The 18896-nt window shown below is 43.4% G+C and overlaps 1 protein-coding gene across 10 annotated transcripts in view; it reads right to left on the bottom strand.

Moving 5' to 3' along the window:
• Window positions 1-18896, bottom strand: part of LOC105207684 (polypyrimidine tract-binding protein 1) — a 478610-nt gene that overhangs the window by 254373 nt on the left and 205341 nt on the right. For 6 of the 10 annotated variants that reach the window (XM_039457815.1, XM_039457817.1, XM_039457821.1 and 3 more), the window contains one exon: window positions 4395-4553. The exons of 3 other annotated variants lie outside the window; for them this stretch is intronic. In XM_039457815.1, the coding sequence (XP_039313749.1) occupies window positions 4395-4553 (159 nt within the window). The remainder of the gene's footprint in view (window positions 1-4394; window positions 4554-18896) is intronic. One more of the 10 variants, XM_039457820.1, reaches the window with a different exon arrangement.

Raw genomic sequence — 18896 nt, 5'->3', positions numbered from 1 at the left:
CCGCGATCGAGCGAGCAATCGCGGCGCGATAAGGTCACTATCGCGATGAAAAATATCGAAATGCAATTTCGTATGAAATTAATGCGCGCGTGAGAGGTAGATTAATTTCGATTTGAATACGCGTAGCGTCTGAATTCTTACGTTACAAATGAATAACGGACAAATTAACGAACGGAAACGGGGAGAGAAAGGGAAGGGTAATAAATAAGCGTTAAAGGGAATGAGGATGCAGAGTTTTGAAAATTAAGCGAATTTATTACGGCGTCGCATACACCGCTCTCGTTGTTAATCAATTAGCCGATCTTTTCCGGCGTGAAATAAATATCGGGAGTAACGTTTATTAATAAACGCGGCCGAGCGGTCGCGGAGACGGGCGAAATTCGCCGTGTGTATACCTGCGTCGCGAATGGAAATTAATTCGCCGCTCCCCGCAACAATCAAATAGCCCCTCCACCGAATTTGATGCACGCGTTAGCCGCTCCGCTCGCTCACTCGCTCGCTCTCTCGCGAGCGCGCGATGCGTGCGTCTGACAGGTGAGCGCGGTGCGGCGGCGGTGCGCGGGACGCAAGTGGAAATAATACGAATGACGTCAGAGCGCCTCGGGAGTTCGAGCCGGGGCCGGTATACGCGGGATCAACCGACCTGGACACGATTAACGCAAAGAAAATATAGGAGAGCAGCGGGGAGAAGAACGCGATGCTGCGGCGCGGCGGCGGTTCGGCCAGGCCCCGGCGTACGTAAAAGGACGCTTTGTGAAACGACGTGCCCTTCAGGAGAGGAAGGAGGCGTCCCGTCGGTATATGAAAAGTCCTTCCGGTCGAACGGTCGCGAGACTGATCAAAGTGCCGAGCGGAAAATCGATCCTCGGCGTAATCTTCGCTGCGCGAAGCATCGAGCGAGGGACCCCGCGGGCCCGTCCGCGCGAGGGTGCTGCTGCTTCGAACAGCGGGAGACGAGGCGGAAATGCGAGTTATAATCCGCGACATAATCCGTTAAAATCTGAAATAAAAGGTAAGGGTACTCTATACGTGGCCTATAGTACTCAATATGGTCTACTTGCTGTTTCTGAATAGTTACACGATGAATTCAACAAATTAGTGTGTCGTACAGGCTATCAACGTGACTAGTTTGCCAACGGTTGACTGCTCAGTTCATGTGTATTCTGTTGTTGATAGTGAGGTCAAAGGTAATATTTTCTTCTTGATTACGTTTCTCATGAACTAATATTTCGAAAGTTACTGCTTTTAACTATCAGGCGATGGTTAATTATCTCCGCATACTGAGAGGAAAAATTGTAGTGATGAAAACTATAAGGGGACAACCATACAAGTTTTGTTAATAGAATTATAATATATAGTTTTAAGTGAACTATATTATATAATATAGTTATATAATATAGTTATATAGTTATTACACGAACTACATATACATATACAACGACCTAAATAACATTTTTTTTTTCTAAACATTCTCACTGCAGCCTCACTATATAAATATATAAAACTGTCCCACATTTTAAATTAATGTTTAGAAATGTTTCCTACTTTGAAGCTGACCATCAATTGTTAATTTTGGACTCAGCAAAAAATTAGAAAAAAATCGCAAAACTTAGGTAGGCCACGTAGAGTACAGTTACCTTATTTGTGACGAAACGGAATTAAACGTTTGCCGGAGCCATACGAAAAGGACGCTGAGGACAGTCATGAAGATAATTACTACGCTACTTAATATACGGAAGCAGCAATTGTAGCGGAATAAATTTTGAAATTTATACTTTACAGCTTTAGTTTTATATCTCGACAGTTATAATAAATACCGTTACACCGCGCTCCGATCTAAACGCGAGACTGATGTTAATAAAATATAAATATTAATCAGATAAAAAGATTAAGATGTGGAGGGTTTAACGGGAGTAAGAATCTTCGCCGCGAGAACGCGGCTCGGGGTCTCGTACCGACGGGCATTGTGTATTAAAATTAAGGGAATACATTAGGCGAGTTAATGTTATTCAGCTTTTTGTTCGCGGCGCGTTCTATAGAAGCGCGTTCTTTTGCCGGCAGCGCGCCCGAAAACGCCCTCTTTTCTCTCCTTTCCTCTTCCTCCCTCATCCCCTCCCGCCCTCGTCTTCCCGCCGACATGAATCTGCACGTTGCACACTTCCCGTCGACGAGCCGACAAACTTCCTTGCATTGAACTCTTAAAAACCTTATGCAGCGCGTCGCTGAACTGTCTGCACTTTTCTCAACTGCCATAAGACGAGTTACCAAAGATACTTTCAATATCGAAGTTTCGGATATCCTACACGCGCGAGCTGCACGCACCGCTTCTCGATCATGAAGTCGACTTCTCTCCGACAGAGAGAAAGGGGGATGGATCAAAAATGGTGAACCGTAATAAAAAGCGCTAGCAGCGATGTAATATTCAGTAAATTTCGAGCGCGATTTTTTACCTCTACCGATAATGGAAGGGACGTTTATGCTGGACCTACGAGCGAGGTAACTTTATATTCTATTCCCTGGAAATAGTTTAATTAACGTTACGGAGCGGCTGCTGCGAGAGATGCGAGACCGCGCGGGAAACACAATGGGGGCTCGCGCGCCGAAAGAAAAAGAATCGAGAATAATGCGAGCGAGTATCGCCGAGTCCTCTCAATCGCTAACTACCTGTCGTTGAAAGCGCGCGTCAGCGATCCGCGCGAAAGGTTCCCACTACTGTACGCTCGTAAAGGAGAAAAGGAGGAGAACAGAATGCATCTCTTCTCTCGCGAAACGAAACGACGAAGATAAACTGCACGAGAGATGTAATAAGATCTCGCCTTTCACGATTTTTCCGCGGCGGCCGCATTTCCGACAAGGCTCTTATTTCCTACCGAGTCCCCAAGGTGACTCGAATTCCGAGTTACCTTTTGTGCGCGTATACGCCGCGCACTCCAATCTCGTTCGGTTATCTTATTCGCCGATCTATACCCTCGCGATCGAGAGAGAGAGAGAGAGAGAGAGAGAGAGGAAGCAAGAGCGGCGGCCGAGGGGTACATTCGAACAGATTTGCGTTTCGGATTTTCACTAGCGGTGCGAGCTAATAACGCTCGCGAGTCGAAACGACGAATTGTAAAGCGCAACAACGCAAATTCGCTGAGCATCGGGCGATGCGCAATGCGGCTGCAGCTGTAAACAGCGCGCAAAGAAGTAGGCAACGAAATTCCGGAAAATTTGCAGTCGCGCGTTAACAATGCGCATGCACACGCGCGTATGACGACCGACCGACGGAATTCACCGCGCGGCCGATTATTAGCTCGCTTTTCCACCGCTTAGCATATCGGAAATGTGAAAGGGAATTGATCATTTCTCTTACACAGGAAATCCAATCCCCGACGAATTTTTCGTCCGATGAAATGGCGAGAGCGTGTCGCGCGCGCAATTTTATGTTTAAAGGGAGAATATTATTCTTTTATTTAAAAAAATATATATTAATGCAAGAAGACATTAATATTAATATTTCACGTAAAGTACAAAAAAAATTTACTGGAATTTAATAAAAACAGTCGTTCCTCTCCGCATATTAATTTAATATTACGTCTTGTTTCCTTTTTTTTTGCGCAGTCGTATAAATTTACTCCGTCCTAATTTTCATAAATCTCTTTATCATCTCGACGTGTTTTTAATCACCTCCTTCGCTCGCATTATAAATGCGACTATTAGCTTTCACGCGAAGTAGACGTAAGTAGCATAATGGAATGTTGATGGCTGTTGTTGCTTGTTTATTTCAGAACGTGGAAGATCGCCGAGTAAATTAGACGCGCCGGCGCAACCTCCATCCCATCGGTTAGCCAATACACCGCGCTCAACCCCCCTTCTGCGTTGGAAGTATTTCGGACGGAATTTTAATTAATATCTCGCGGCTTGTAGGGTGCTCGCGCGCAAGAGTGTGCAGCGTGAAGCTGTAAAAGCCCGAGGGATGAAAGGCGATACTCGACGCTGCAAAGACCCCGCCAGGGGTGCTTTTATATCGGCACTAAAACGTCCCAATTGCTCCGAGGTAGGCAGGGAAAAACCGTGGAGAAGCGAGAATCGGCGAGAGAACACGCAACGGTTTTCCCCTCTTTTGGTCAAAAATATTTACAGTCATCGCTAAAATCGCCCGTAGCGGTTGTCGTCGGCCTGTCAAAAAACTATCGGTAGAAAATACCAATTTGCGAGTGCTCGACGATCCCTTTGCGCGGACTGAACTCAAGATTGTCACATGGGATTACGTACGTTTTTTGCACGCGCGGATACACTCGCGTTTGAATCAACGTCGCAGTCGAGGCACAGCTCGTAATTGGCACTCAATTGTATCTTTGTATTATCAGGAAACTCGTTTTCCTCGGAGGTTGCCGGAGGGTAAATCGACTCACCTTTATTCCGAGAGTGGGTCCCGTCAGCATCCCGTAGTCCGTAATAGGTGGCAGCATAACAGGGGGTAGGTTTGTCATCATCATACTGTCTAAATTCTTCGCACGTATTTTCCGTCGGTGTATAGAACACAGATCAATTCTATTGCTTATTAGACCTACCTGAAACACAAAGAGAAGAGCAGACGTTAAAGACAGAAGCTCGAATAAAAAAACTAAAATAAAATAAAATAAAAATGCTTCGAGAAACTTGTCCCTTCCAATTTAGAAAAATTGTTATATGAGCGCTACTGAAAATATCGTCGAATAATACAGAAATTATATAAGTAAAAACTACTTGACAGGTCGAAAGTAACTTGGCTCAAATTGTGTAACTAAGAAATCGACAAGTTTAACGCGTTAAAAATCCCAATCGCTAGTGGTGCCGCAGAATTTATTTAAAATAACAGTTGCGAAAGTTTTGCACACGCACACAGCATTCGCCGCGACCGCATCGACTGACAGACTTGTCACTTTGTCGCTAAATCACCGAAACGCCAATCGATTGTGGTACTACAAAGAGCCGATGGAAGCTTCACCCGACAAAGGGCCAGAATAGTTTCGTATCCCAACTTTTCCATAAACCGGTAACGCACTGTTGACATTTCCGAAACATGGTCCGAAACTCGCGACGGAGCGGGAGCCGAAAGTTCGGTTAAAATTTTGTCGCGCAAGCCCTCGGCCACGTCGCGCCGTCCCCCGGTCCCCGTAGTTGTGCAGTAATGTGCCTCAATTATACAAACCACCCAATTACAAAATTAATCCATTAAGCCAGACGGTATCGGAGGGCTAGGCTCGCACGACTCGGGGCGCCCGACTAAGTTTGGACGCACAGATCGTATCGCGCAAAAGTCGACGAACCGCGTCGAAGATCGCGCGATTACGATTGCATTAGTTAATAAAGCCGCGATTGAGAGCGCGCCAGAATTTGGGATTGATTACCCCGATATCCCCTCTCGATATCGCGAGAGAGATATCGATCGATTAAATAATAGTACCCTCGTAATAATACAGTGAGTCTATAACGAGATTCTCAAGTCTCTCGTGTCTTTGAGATTCATGGCTGTCGCAACATCAGTTAACGAGGGAGGAACGGTTTTACCCATTGATTCTCAAAATCTGTATACACAGCATCCAGAATCTATATCTAAAAAAATAATAGTTTGTAATATTCTATATTATCATAATAGTTTGTAACATTCTATATTACGACAAAAAATTTTTGTCGTAAATGCCCTGATTTTGACTCTAAAACAAAGCTACAAAGGAGCTACAAAGGACAAAACAACGAAAAATATAGTTTATAATACCGCGAAAATAATCACTGGGAAAAAATTAGTCGAAGAACGAAAATATTGAGTGTCCAATACGTTCAAACTAAATATTAATTTAGTTAATTTTTTTTAATAAAAAATGTTATTGGTTGATGTGAATAAATTATATCTTTTTTTTGTGCAACTAAATAATTGTTGAATCAACCCAATGTTTACTTGAACATGCTGGGATTAAATATTTTAGATCCTTTTTTTTTAAACAAACTTTTTTCTCAGTGGATGTTTTGTAAAAATTTTAGGTAAATAACTTTTAAAGGAGTAAGTTAAAAGTGAATTCAAACAAACTTTTGCACGAATATTTATTAAAGTTTTATTAGTACATGTAAAAAAATGTGTTTTAATTCGTAATGCTATTTCCTCATCAAATTTGCAAAAATAAGAACTATAAATTGCGATTTTATATGAGAATCAAGAGCGAATAAAAAAAAAAATTAAATAATTTGTAAATCAATCAGAGAATTGTCAACACTCAAATTTTACACAGATACTCAAATGATAACGGAACAATCTTCAAAATTTTTATACCTTTGGTAATACATTGATACGTGACATACGTTCTCAAACAGGCGTATTCGTAAAAAGTCCTTTTGATTACCAATCAATAATTAATGTCTGTTTAAGAAACTTTTTATCGGGAGCAGCTGCTGTTTTCTCATCAAAACTTTTGTCGTCTTTCTCGCAAGATAAAGGACGCGTTCTCAGATCGATACAACTGGCGTCGTGCGTAACGCGAAATCCTCTGAACATCCTGTCCAACATCCTGTGGGACGTCCATCGCGTTACGTTCGCGCGTTGTACGACAGTAACCTTCGAGGAATCCGTGACGGAATCGTTTCGGCGGAATCCCGGGCACGAGGTAGTCACGTATCGCGTCGGCTCTGAGCCGGTCTAAGTGCTCTTCAATTACGCGGCGACGCAGGCAATTATGAGCGTAATCCTTTAAGATTTACATGGCAGACACGCGCCCGCGACGCAGGCAGACCCGGGTTTTAGAATCGGCTGGAGGAACGAGGGCGCGGGTGGAGGAAGTAAAGGGGGGGGGAGAAGCACTTCCGGCGGCTACGGGCGCACCGGGAAACGCCGTGGAAACATGGCGTTCGCGGAAATAGAGATTTTGCGGGGGGTCTTACCTCGGATTTGCCGGTTAAGCCGCCTCGAATCGTGCTGTTACAGCGTTCCCGTCTCTCTCCCTCCCTCTATCTCTACCCTTTTCCGCACTCTCTCCTCCCGACATTTCTCTCTTCATCCCCCTCCCTCCCATCTGCTACTTTCAGATCGCCGAGAGCCACGTGACACCAATCTAAGTTTCGAAATGTCTCTCTCTCTCTCTCTCTCTGTCTTTCTTTCGCTCGCATCCCTCTCTACTTCGCAGCACCTTGCTTTCGCATCGCTCCACTGCCCTCGCACTGTCTCATTTTCTCACTCTGTGACGTCAAGCGAGATTATTCGTTCGCGAAAGTGGCCGAGAGTTGCTAAACACCGGGCGCGGCGGAGTGACCGTAAACAACGGGGAGTGGGAACCATTGTCGGTGCATATCCGTTGAAATGACCAATGGCCGGGCGTGTAAATTTCATATTAATTACGCGGATAAAGCGCATACGATACGTTATAATTAGATGACATTTCATTTGTAGCGCATATCGCGCTTTTAAACCTGCCTAGTTCCGCTAATTCTGAAATAATTGTACGAAGCGAAAACAAAATAATTCAGCGACAGATCGATAGAACGAAACGCCGTGAAATGGTGCTAGTCTCGTGCGAGAAGCGAATATCGCGCAGCCCGATCCTTGATCTATTCAGACATTTTTCGGAACACATTCGCCGTGTGAAAAATCGATGAAAAATTCAGGCTTTTCTCTCTCTCTCTCTCTCTCTCTCTCTCTTTCTCTCTCGAATGAAGAGCCTCGGAGATTCTCGCTGAATGGGTTAAAGAGCCAGGCGACAGTAATATCGAGACCGCGCGTTTCAATAAACAAAGAAGCGAGTATAGGGAGGGCAAACGGGACGGCGAGGAGCGATCGGGCGCGTAATAAATTACCGCAACGATCGGCGGGGAATATGAGGCGCGCTTTAATGCACCCGCGAGATCCCGCGCGGTCGCAACCCGGCCGGCCCCCGTGTATCTATTGTGCAGCAGTAGCAGCAGCAGCAGCAGCAGCAGTAGTAGTAGTAACAGCAGCAGCAGCAGCAGCAGCAGCAGCCCAGGTATAGGGAAATCGAAATGCGTCTGGCGGCCGTTCCTCGCCCCATTTTCCTATCCCGTCCCGCTCGTCTCGGTGCTTTTTTCCTCAACGGTACCGAATATTTTATTCAACGGCACTCCGCTCGCGCGCCGTTTGATATTGCAGTCTCATTGCATAAAATCCAAGGCCTGCATAAAACAGCCCTTCGCGCGCCCCTTCCACGCGAGCCCGATCACCCCGGAACACGGGGCCGGGAGACCGCCGTTACGACCGTAGAATGGGATGCTCGCGCCACGATCGAATCCCGAAAGGGATTTCCAAATGCAATTTCCGACGAAGTGCGTCAGCTCATTAATGTCTCGAGCAACACATTCCTCGCTAAAGTGGTCCGCCGTAAAGAATCCCGGATCTACGTGCCTCCGTCGTACTGCATCCGTATTAAAGTGCAACTCGATTAGTGTTATTCGATTAGTGTTATTCCCCGTATAATAAATATGTATATATACAGGGTGATTATTAATGAATGTCCCCACTTTTTACCATAGAAGCATGATTCACCGACGGATACGTATTTCTAACATATTATTATATTAGAAATTACAAATGCGTGCTCCGATGGTAAAAAGTGGGGACATTCATTAATAATCACCCTGCGTATGTGTGTGGGTGTATATGCATATGTATATAAACTGTGTGGCGTCAAATCGTGACGCGCGGCGCGGCGTCCACGTCATCACGCCTGGTTAAGGGTTAACGCGTATCAGCGTGCCTCTCAGTGAATTTTTTCGCGGCGTGAATGCCGACGGAAATATGTGGAATATGCGTGCCGTCCCGCGGGAGATAAAGCGAATTTTGAAAAATAGTTCTCGCGCACAACACGCACGCACACACATACACATGTGCAAATAAAATGCGCGAGATACCCGGCACACATCGCGCTTGCGGACGCTTACAACGTATCTCTGTAGAGATCATTTTACAATACCGGATCTCAACATTTTTTTAAATGCATGCGAGGAGATTGTCCATTTGTTGACGCGGCGATGGAAAAACAAGTGCACGTCAAGTGAGAGTAAAGCCTAATTAATTGAGTAGAAAAATTGTTTAATTCACCTGACGTTGCGGGAAACGTCATATTATTTAGCATTACGCTCCCGCTCATTACGATCCGCTGATAATATCAGGTTAATACATTTTTACTTAGTATACGTTTATATTGGATTTTTGTTTTTCATTTACGAACCCAGACGAGTAGACAGAGCGAATTGTGCTTGATAAATCCCCAGTCTGCGCTTCGTAAACAAGAAACAAAAAATTAATCTGCAAAAATATATTAATTAGATATCATCGTCGAACTGTAATAAGCGGGAGCACAATACTAAATAATACGACGTCTCAACGTCAGTTCAATTAAATATTTTTCTACTTGATTAATTAAAGGCGTAATTAAAAAGCAATGTAGACGGATTTCTATTTCACTGCGTACGTACGATTAAGCATCAGTCTGCATGATGGAAGAGCAGAAATGGCGATCCTTCAGCGATATCTTCCAATATTTCTTAATCTTGTATTATCCAGACCGCGGCAGCTCATCGCGTGAGAGTGCAGTGATAAAACAAGTTATCGCTGTAACGATAACTGCAAGACGTGTGGGTGCACTCCTCTGCGGGAAAATGCGCATGAATTTTTCGTACGTGTTCACTTTAAAGCGAAAAGATTAATAAAGGGGTAATCGCCAGCAGCGCGGTATCAACACCTGGCACTTAATCGCGATATCAATATCGCAATTATCAAAGCCGCGTGCTCGTGCTTTCGCTAATTCTTTTCCTCTCATCGCAATAAAAAAAACAAAAAAAAAAAAACAAAAACGGTAATCCGTATGAACCGTACACAAAGCAAGGCGAGCGGCGTTTTGAAAAAGTCATCCAAGCACAAAATATCACACAGAGTCGCAAATTGCAATCGCCAATTAGGATTACGCCGGATTGGTCGTTCGGTCGACGATATTCGCGGTATTACGATTCGCGAGCGCGTATATCGAATTCGAAGCCTTGATATCGACCGCGACACTCATCATCCGGGATCACGGCCCATAATCCGAATCGATCCCGCGTCAATAGCTAGGCATACAAGAGCGGGCTTTTTTTATGGATTTGGTCTATGGATTATTGGTCTATGGATTAAATCCGGAGGATTAAGCCCGGTGGATTGAGTCCGGCGGACCTGATCTCCCGTTGTCCACTAACGTGACTTTGCTCACGAGTCTGCTCGCGTAAAATTCAAATTCGTTAATTAGCAAAACTTGAAAATTCGCCAGAAAATGAAAGAATTTCTTAGAAACTTTTAAATGCCGCTCTGGAATTTATTCTATTTTCTATCAGCAATTTGCCACTCGATACCAGCAAAAAAACGTCAAGAATATATGGTATCTCAAAACATTACCAAAAATATAAAAACATAAAATATTTCAGTATTAGAGTTTGTGTAAAATTTGAGCACAATTTATTTATTTGATTTAAAAGTTATTTAATTTTTGTTTACTCTTGATTCTTATGTACTACAAAATCGCATTTCGTAGTACTTATAATATTTATATATTGTATAATACAGGGGTTGGACAAAATAATATATACACAATATTTATTTATTAATAAGGTGTTGGGCCACCATTTGCTTATAGAACAGCTGCAATTCTTCGCGGAATAGATTCGCAGAGTGTCTGAATAGTTTCCAACGGAATGTTGTTCCATTCTTGTACCAAAGCATCCGCCAATTGCTTCAATGATGTTGGAGATGGCAATCTGCTCCTTATTCTCTGCTCTAAAACTCCCCACAACGGTTCAATTATGTTGAGGTCTGGCGATTGTGCTGGCCAGGGAAGATGTTTGATGATATTCTGATGCTCCTCAAATCAAGACTGAACCTTTATGGGCGCATTATCAACTTGGAATATGGCGATGTTTGGCAGCAGTTTGGCAGCTAGTCATAATAAGAACTTCATCAATGAGGATAGCAAGATATTCATTGGCAGTAATCCGGCCAGTGATGTGAATAAAAGGACCAGCTGAATACCACGATATAGCCGCCCAAATCACAACGGGCGGCTATATCGTGTATTCAGCTGGTCCTCCCTCATGCTTGACTGTAGAGAGGCAGTCCGGATCGTAGGCTTCTTTTGGGGTTCTCTATACATAAACCCGACCGTTAGTAAAAAACAATGTGAACGATGATTCATCGGACCATATCACATTCTTCCAATCTTCAAGTGCCCAGGTTTTATGATTGTGGCACCACTTCTTTCGCAGCTTAGCGTTGGCTTCCGTTGTAAGGAGTTTTGCAATTGCAGCCCTTCCATGAATATTAGCTTTGTGGAGCTCCCACCGTACTGTTTTTGTCGAAACAGTATTACTTAGGTGAGCGTTGAGTTCTGCTGTCACTTTTGCCGCCGTAGTTTTATGTTGTCTGACCACAATCGTTTTTAATGTTTGTCGGTCTGTGTCAATTAACTCAATAAGGTTTCGTCCACTATTCCTCTTCGCCGATGATGTTTTACTATGTTTTTTGTATGCTGTCATTACCGTGGATATTGTCGCTCGCGAGACGTTAAACAGTTCAACAGCTGTTTTCGTCACAGACGCTCCCGCTAACCGTGCACCAACGATTTGCCCTCTTTCGAAGTCTGAGAGATCACGCATTTCACCGATTGCTTGTTATAACCGTCGCAGAACAAAGCGTATAATACATTGAAATATAATCTACAAGACCTGCCACGTAAACTGCGCATTACATACGCGTCGCATTATTTACAAGAAAGCAGTGTTGCCAACATGCAACAAACTGTACTATATTGCATAATATTCATATTATTTTGTCCAACTCCTGTATGTTAATAATATAATTATTTATATCTTTATATACTAAACTGTATTATATTATACTTATTTGCAAATTTAATGGGGAAGTAGCATTACCAATTAAATAAAAATTGTTGTACATTAATAAAACTCTAATAAATATTCGTACAAAAAATTTCATTTAGATCCTCTTGCTCAGGTTTAAAAGTTATTTATTTAAAACTGCAACAAATAATAATTTTTGCTGTAAAAACTATTATAAAAACTATCAAATTTTTCACTGTTTTCTTTTTTAAAGCTAGTTTTAAGACCAAAATTTTTTGTTGTTGATTAGCAAAAAAAAAGAATAAACCTAGAGAAGCCTTCAGTTTTTGAATTTCAATAACTTTTAGCACGCATTGTATAGTCAAAACATCCCTAAGGCCGATAATAATTTTCAATCTTTGATTGTAAGCAAAAATGAATAAATTTATAATTAAATCTGTAATTAATTAGGCTTTCAGTCAAAGAATGAAAATTATTTACGACTACGAATACCGGTCTAAGATGAAGAAACCTAATTGCGGTAAAGGATGTCCGTTAGGCTTATCTCTGAGGGAATTCGATTCACAGAGTTAATTCGTATCAACGCAAATCCGTCAAAACATTCCGATTCTCTTGCGGAAGGCGAAACCGACCTTTTAGTCACAACGTAGCGGCTCGCAATGGTTGCGCTTCTCCGCGACACGAGTGCGTATGATAATGCGCTCCACTACCCGGCTCTCGTTCGCGCACACACGACATGTGCAAGCTGAGAGCACACGCATTCCCGATGGCAAGCTCAAAGCAACAATTGCACGCGTTATTCCGCATTAATACGGATAAAGCGACTGTGGCATGTCCACCGTGTCTACATACCCTAGCTCTTTCCATTTCCCTCTTGTTCTCGTATGCACCACCCTTTGCGTTTCTCCCCTCTTTGCTCCCCTTCTCACCCTACATCGTGCCACGCTCGATTTCCGCATTCTCTCTTTGCTCTCCGCCCTTTCCATCTGCCGCACGCCTCTCTTCGCTCTCGTGCTTCTGGCATATCAGCACTTTTCCCGTCGCTACAGTTTGCATTTGATTAATTCCGCCTTCACTTACAGTTAATTCGGTACTGATTAACTCCGCTTTTGCCAAGAAAGCGTGAAGGCGGAAAAAGAAAGAAAGAAAAAAAAACGCGCTACAACTCAGGGAGTGTCAGAGACGGTGTAAATATTTATTTGGAATGTGTCGACGGTGAATTCCAATTCCTAAAAAAAGAACCTCGTATCATCCTTCAATAAAAGAAAGGGGAACGCGAAGAAGCTTAGCCTAATGCTTCTGCGAGCGCAGAGAGAGAGGCACGCGGCCATTTAATGGAGGTGAACGTGGGAATGGAAGTGTCAAAGTCGACAGTTTCCGACGGCGGCCGACTGGAGTTTAACGCGCGTGTTATTTCGGGTGGTACGAAACGCGCTCCTGCGCCCAATGACAAATTGAACGTGTCGCAGCTTTCAGGGAAAATTTTGGGGAAAAAAAATTTGCCTTTTTTTCCTCGTCCGCGTTACGGGGCGCGCGCAGTGATGAATTATCGGCACGAGCCACGACGTTTCTCGACGCAAAAATAAATTCCTTCCGCGCTTTCTATCGCAACGTTCGAGCACTTGTCATTTCCAACCATATCTCCGCAATTTACCGCACATCTAAAAAAAAAAGACTTCAGACAAAAAAAAATGATTGAGAAATATGTGAGCTCTCCCAGAGACGATACAACGTACAAAGAAGCGGAGCGAATTTGTACGAGAGAGTTTCAAGCTAAATTAATTCATATAAGATATTTAAGTAATTAAATAAATTTTTAATAATAAAGAATTTCGCATATATCGTAGTACAAAAGTTTTGACGATATACGGACACGTTCTGCTGACCAACGGTCGCATAAATAAAATTATCCTTTGATTCTTGAAGAAGGCTGACCATACATGGACACGTACTACTGCGGACTTAATATGATACTTCTTCCGTATCCATTATTCATGCCTCTTCGAAAATATATAAGTTTCATACGGGGCATACGCGCGGGGCAATAAAATGCAAGTGCAGTTCACGAAATACTTTATGCGCCGTATTTTACCGAGTGTCTTAATTTAGCGTCCAAGTTAGTCTCCGCGGACGTACTCACGGTACGTTCGTCCTCTCTCGCCTTTCGCCCCCTTTAAAAGTATTTTCCACAGGGGTGCAACATTCGCGGAGAGCGCGGAGGCAGAACGGCGCAGCGGAGGGAGCGGCGTTCTTGATCAGCATGGCCCGGAGACGACACGCGTGTTTTCAATTATTTCACGGCGCGTCGCCGGCGATCGGGATGGGTGCGTCGGAACGACTGAGAGGACCCGTCGTCGCGTCGGGGTGCACGATGTCGAGGCAATTTACATTTTTAGCCAATATTCGAGCCATTCCACCGCCGTCAGCTCGGTCGGAACGTAATACACCCTCGCTCTCGTCCCCCTTTCCTCCGTCCCACTCTCCTCTCTCATTCTCTTGCTCACCCTCTTCGCACGCATACCGATTTCACGTCGTCTCGTCGAAGTTGGCGTAACCTGTTGCCGGATTCGTCGGTAGCGCGCGGTATTGATTGAACGCCGCCAGTTAAGAAGGCTCAATTCTTATTTCTCCGTCGTTTCGTACTATTCGGCTTAATTGAATCGTTACTGTATTCAATTTTGTTATTTATTTGCGCGCGCGCAAAATTATTCTGTTTACTTAGTCTCGGTTTTCGTTATTATTATTATTATTATTATTATACCTGGATGAACTTGACAAATACGAGTTAACTACCTATAATCCGCCGAACATTTCCTCCGCCTGAACAAGCAGGAGTTGGGCAGAAAGGAGGGCACGTACTCACGGAATCCTAGGGAAACCTCTTGCTTCCTTCCAGCTATTCCCGGGGGAGTAGCGGCGGGTACCCAAGTTAGGCACGGATCGTTAATTCTGCTATGAATATGCCGAGTTACGGCACAGTTGCAGTCTTACTTAACTGATATATCCTCCAGCTATCGTCTTCTGGCTGTTTTGACTACGAGTTTATATCAAGTAACTATCTAAAAACACCGTGTTCTATATATATATATTACGCGGCGCGCAAATGGTTTCATTTGCCGGATCTGCCGTTTGATATAAATCATCCGGAAACTTTCGAAAGTATAAACACCGATGTATTTTTTTTTCAATGCGCAGCAACAGTGCAAGGTTGCAGTGATTGATAATGACGAACGTCATCATCGGACCGACGAAAGGACAATTTATATCGTTCGTCAAAATGCCTTAATATCAGGAAATTCGCGATTGTCCGTCAGACAATCGCCTCACATGGCCTTCCATTATCGCAGCCGGCGCGTTATGAACGATTGTCGCTGAACGATAACGTCGACAAAGCGCCGACGTCGCGAATTCGCCTTTCTCTGCGAGCGCGAAACATTAGCGCCGAGCATTAGGCGAACGCTAATGTACTCGCAATCAAAGTAATCGACGTCGATAGACAGCCGCCGTGCCGGTGTGCCGCGTATTATCGGTACGATCTCGCGAAACTGGCGGGATCCCGGGCAACAGGTTCCGCGCGTGGCTCTCGCTGCAACGGCCGCCACCAGCACCGAATTGAATTCCAGCCAGATTGTAAATGCGATTGCAGGCGGCGGCACGCGCCACGTTACGACATTAAAGCGCGCCGGCGTCATCGCGAATAATCGATCGCCATTGTTTCGCGCGGAGAGAGAGAGAGAGAGAGAAAGAGATGTGTCGGCAGGATTAGCGTTACGTTTATGGGACACTTTTTATGGTACGTTCACTCTTTGCACCCTTAATTTCGCTGTTCACGATACGCGCAAGATTGAACGGAATGGTACAAGTCGTAAAATAAAAAGCCCTTTACGCAGCAATTTGCATGAACAATTATTTTCACTTTATCCTTGACAAAGAGAGTTTGCTCTTTCGTCGAATCGTAAAGAGTTATTGTGATGGAAAAGCTGGATTCCGCGTTAAATCACGTGCATCCCAATCCTTAATATTAGAGTTTATAAAAAAAAAGAGAGAAGATAATCGGGAGTCCTTTTTCGCTCCTCGCTGCGAAAAGAATCGTAAGGATCGCAAACGGTACATCTGAGATGCTTTAGAGCGGCGGAGTCTCCGAGCATCTCGTGTGGAATGCATTACGCAATCCTTAGACGGCGCCGAAGGAAATGTGTCCCAGACGAGAAGGCGTCATCCTGCGAAAGCGTGCACGGGTTTATAACGTAATAAATTGCGGTTCGTTAAACAGTTAATGGAGTTCGTCTAGCGGCACCCCCGCCGTCGATGGAATTACGAAGAGGCGACGGCGGCAGCGGCTTCCCCTAGCACGGCACGCTTTGCGAATTATTATCGACAGGTTAATCCTTTGGTTACGAACAGCTGCGAAGAATGTTCCCTACGGCTATTGAGCTAGGAGCATGCAACAAGGAAAACCAACGCTTGAGCTACAGCGAAATAGTGGTAAAGTTAATAATATCGGGGATTTTAAGAGCTACAATGCTTAAGTACAATATTTTGACATAAAAATACCGAGAGAGAGAGAGAAAGGAGGAGTTAAATTAAAAAAATAAAAATAAAAAATACGATATTAGAATCTTCATCAATGATAATTAGTTCAAGACTAATGAAAATGTCGAACATAAAGATGAGGGGATCATTATCAATTTATAACGGATGTTGGTGGCTAAAAATTTTCGTGTGAATTTTTACAAATTTCAGCTCACGTAAACTGTACGTATATTGTCTTGAAACATAATCCTTAACCAAAACCGGAATATGTAATATAAATTAAATTGACGAGCAATTTAAAATTATTAAAATTGTAAAAATTTACACAAAAATTATTATTGTGCCGCCAAGATCCGCTGTAGATCAAAAAGAATTCAGATTAAGATATTATTTTTTTCCAAATAATTCTGTACAGTATTTTAAGATGCAGTATGTTAACGTGAAAATTATCAAATTCGTCAATTTAATTTGTCAATTTAATTTAATTTGACGTTACGTGTTGCGGCGTCAGATTTAAAGACTGTGCTCGCAGAGTGGTTCACACTGAGCTGCAGACTGTAAAAATTCAACCAAAATTATTATTGGGCACCAAGATCCGCTGTAGACCGATACACTGGCCCCTCTTCCCATATTTTTATTTTAGAATCTTTTATATTTTTCGTTATAACCGTGGATAAGAGTACTATAACAAAGTACGCTTGATCTCTTAAGTAGGAAATAAAAATTCCGCAGTTTCGCAATAAACTGAAAAGCTCGTCCTGTTCGTTTCTGGGAAAAGCGAGGATGAAAAAAAAAAAAATCTTCTTCATTATGTTTAAGCAAAGTGCGAGAACGAGATTCTTTTAATAAGTTGCCGCGAAAACGCGTGGCAGCGCGACGATTTAATATCGGCTCAAAAAGACAATGCTGTCAGAATATCTTTATGAGGCGCAAGCTTAATTACCTTCGGCATCTAGCGCCTCGAGCGCAACAAGCCTCCTTCCTTCTGCAGAAATTTACTATCTTTCTGACGCAGAGAGCTGGTGTAGAGCTTCTCGGCCCCTTTTTGGATCTCGTCTTTACCCACACGTACACACGTACACACGTACACACACACACACACACACACACACACACACACACACACACACACACACACACACACACACACACACACACACACACACACATACATACATACATTCCGCTATATATATGTCTTAGTCCCGTCGACGTCGCCGCAGCCTCAAAACATAATTAAAATTTTCTAATTAAGAATTTCGATAAGGAAGCGGGCGCTCGCTTCTATATCCCGCAAAAGAGACGGCTTTGCCTTGTCAAGACCTCGTCCTTTCTTCCCACGTCCCCTCGCCGACGAATCCTTCGCGACCCTCGTTCGCCTTTACCTTCGCCTCGTTTAATATCGAGGCCGCTCCTGATGCACCCTCTACGTTTACCGAATTAACGAATCCGAGAACGCTGCGCCCAAAGGCAGCTCTCTGTATCCCTCTTTCATTCTTCTCGAGGCTATCCTGATTTCGTAGCTTAACCGAAAGTCGATATCTCGGCGCTTGATTTAATTCGGCTGCTTATTTTGCAGCCTCGTAACCACAGTAGTATAATTTTATCTATATTTAAATTATTATTAATACCATCCAGCCTTATCTTTTCTTTCGCAATTTCTTTTACATAATCCAAGAAATCAATTCATCATCGCTCCTACCATTCAAAACTCTTGATAATTAGCATTATGATTGTTAAACAATCAAACAAATATAACGGAAAAACTATATTGAGACAAACGTAATCGCGCATTATCATCGAATATCGAGACGTCGGATACGAGGCTGCGAGATGGATAATCGAAGGGTATTCCGATTCGGCGAGAGATCAATCGTGCGAATTACGAAGAGACGTGAAATACCGGTGTTACGTTTCCAACTGTATCCCATTCGCCGCAGCTCCTGGGACGAAGACTTAATCAGAATAACCGAGATTCCAGACTCCGGGACTCCGACGAGCCTCCGAAGCACCCAATTCCGGGTTAACCTCGTTCGTCCTTGTAACTAAGTGCCGCGATCCTGTCGTGGATTCTCGTTTCGGTGCTTAATCGACTGGGCGGCTGCTCATACGCGTCGCTGATCGAAAACCAAAATTCTCAATCGATCGATCGTCCACGGATGTCGACAAATTGAGACGTGTAGAATTCAATAATTACATCCTCGGAGAGAGCAAAACGTTTCGGATCAGCGAATCTGCAGCTACAAGAAAAGGAACGATATATGATGCTCGGAAGATATTTGCTGCAAAAATGACACAACTAAAAAATGAGGAAAGTCGCCATAATCGGCATATAGTCCTCTTAAAGCAGCATTTTTTATTATTTTTTTTGAAAACTAAACAACAACTGTTTTAATACTAATAAAAACATGACTACTCAGACAATTAAAGAAATAAAAAAATATAAATCATATATTCTTAGCTTTTTTCTACATAAAATCTGTTACAAACAAATTTTAAGAAGCCAAAATCAAGTT

This window comes from Solenopsis invicta, chromosome 15 (assembly GCF_016802725.1).
Source record: "Solenopsis invicta isolate M01_SB chromosome 15, UNIL_Sinv_3.0, whole genome shotgun sequence".
Classification (NCBI taxonomy): Eukaryota; Metazoa; Arthropoda; class Insecta; order Hymenoptera; family Formicidae; genus Solenopsis; species Solenopsis invicta.
This window is presented reverse-complemented; position numbering and strand designations above follow the sequence as displayed.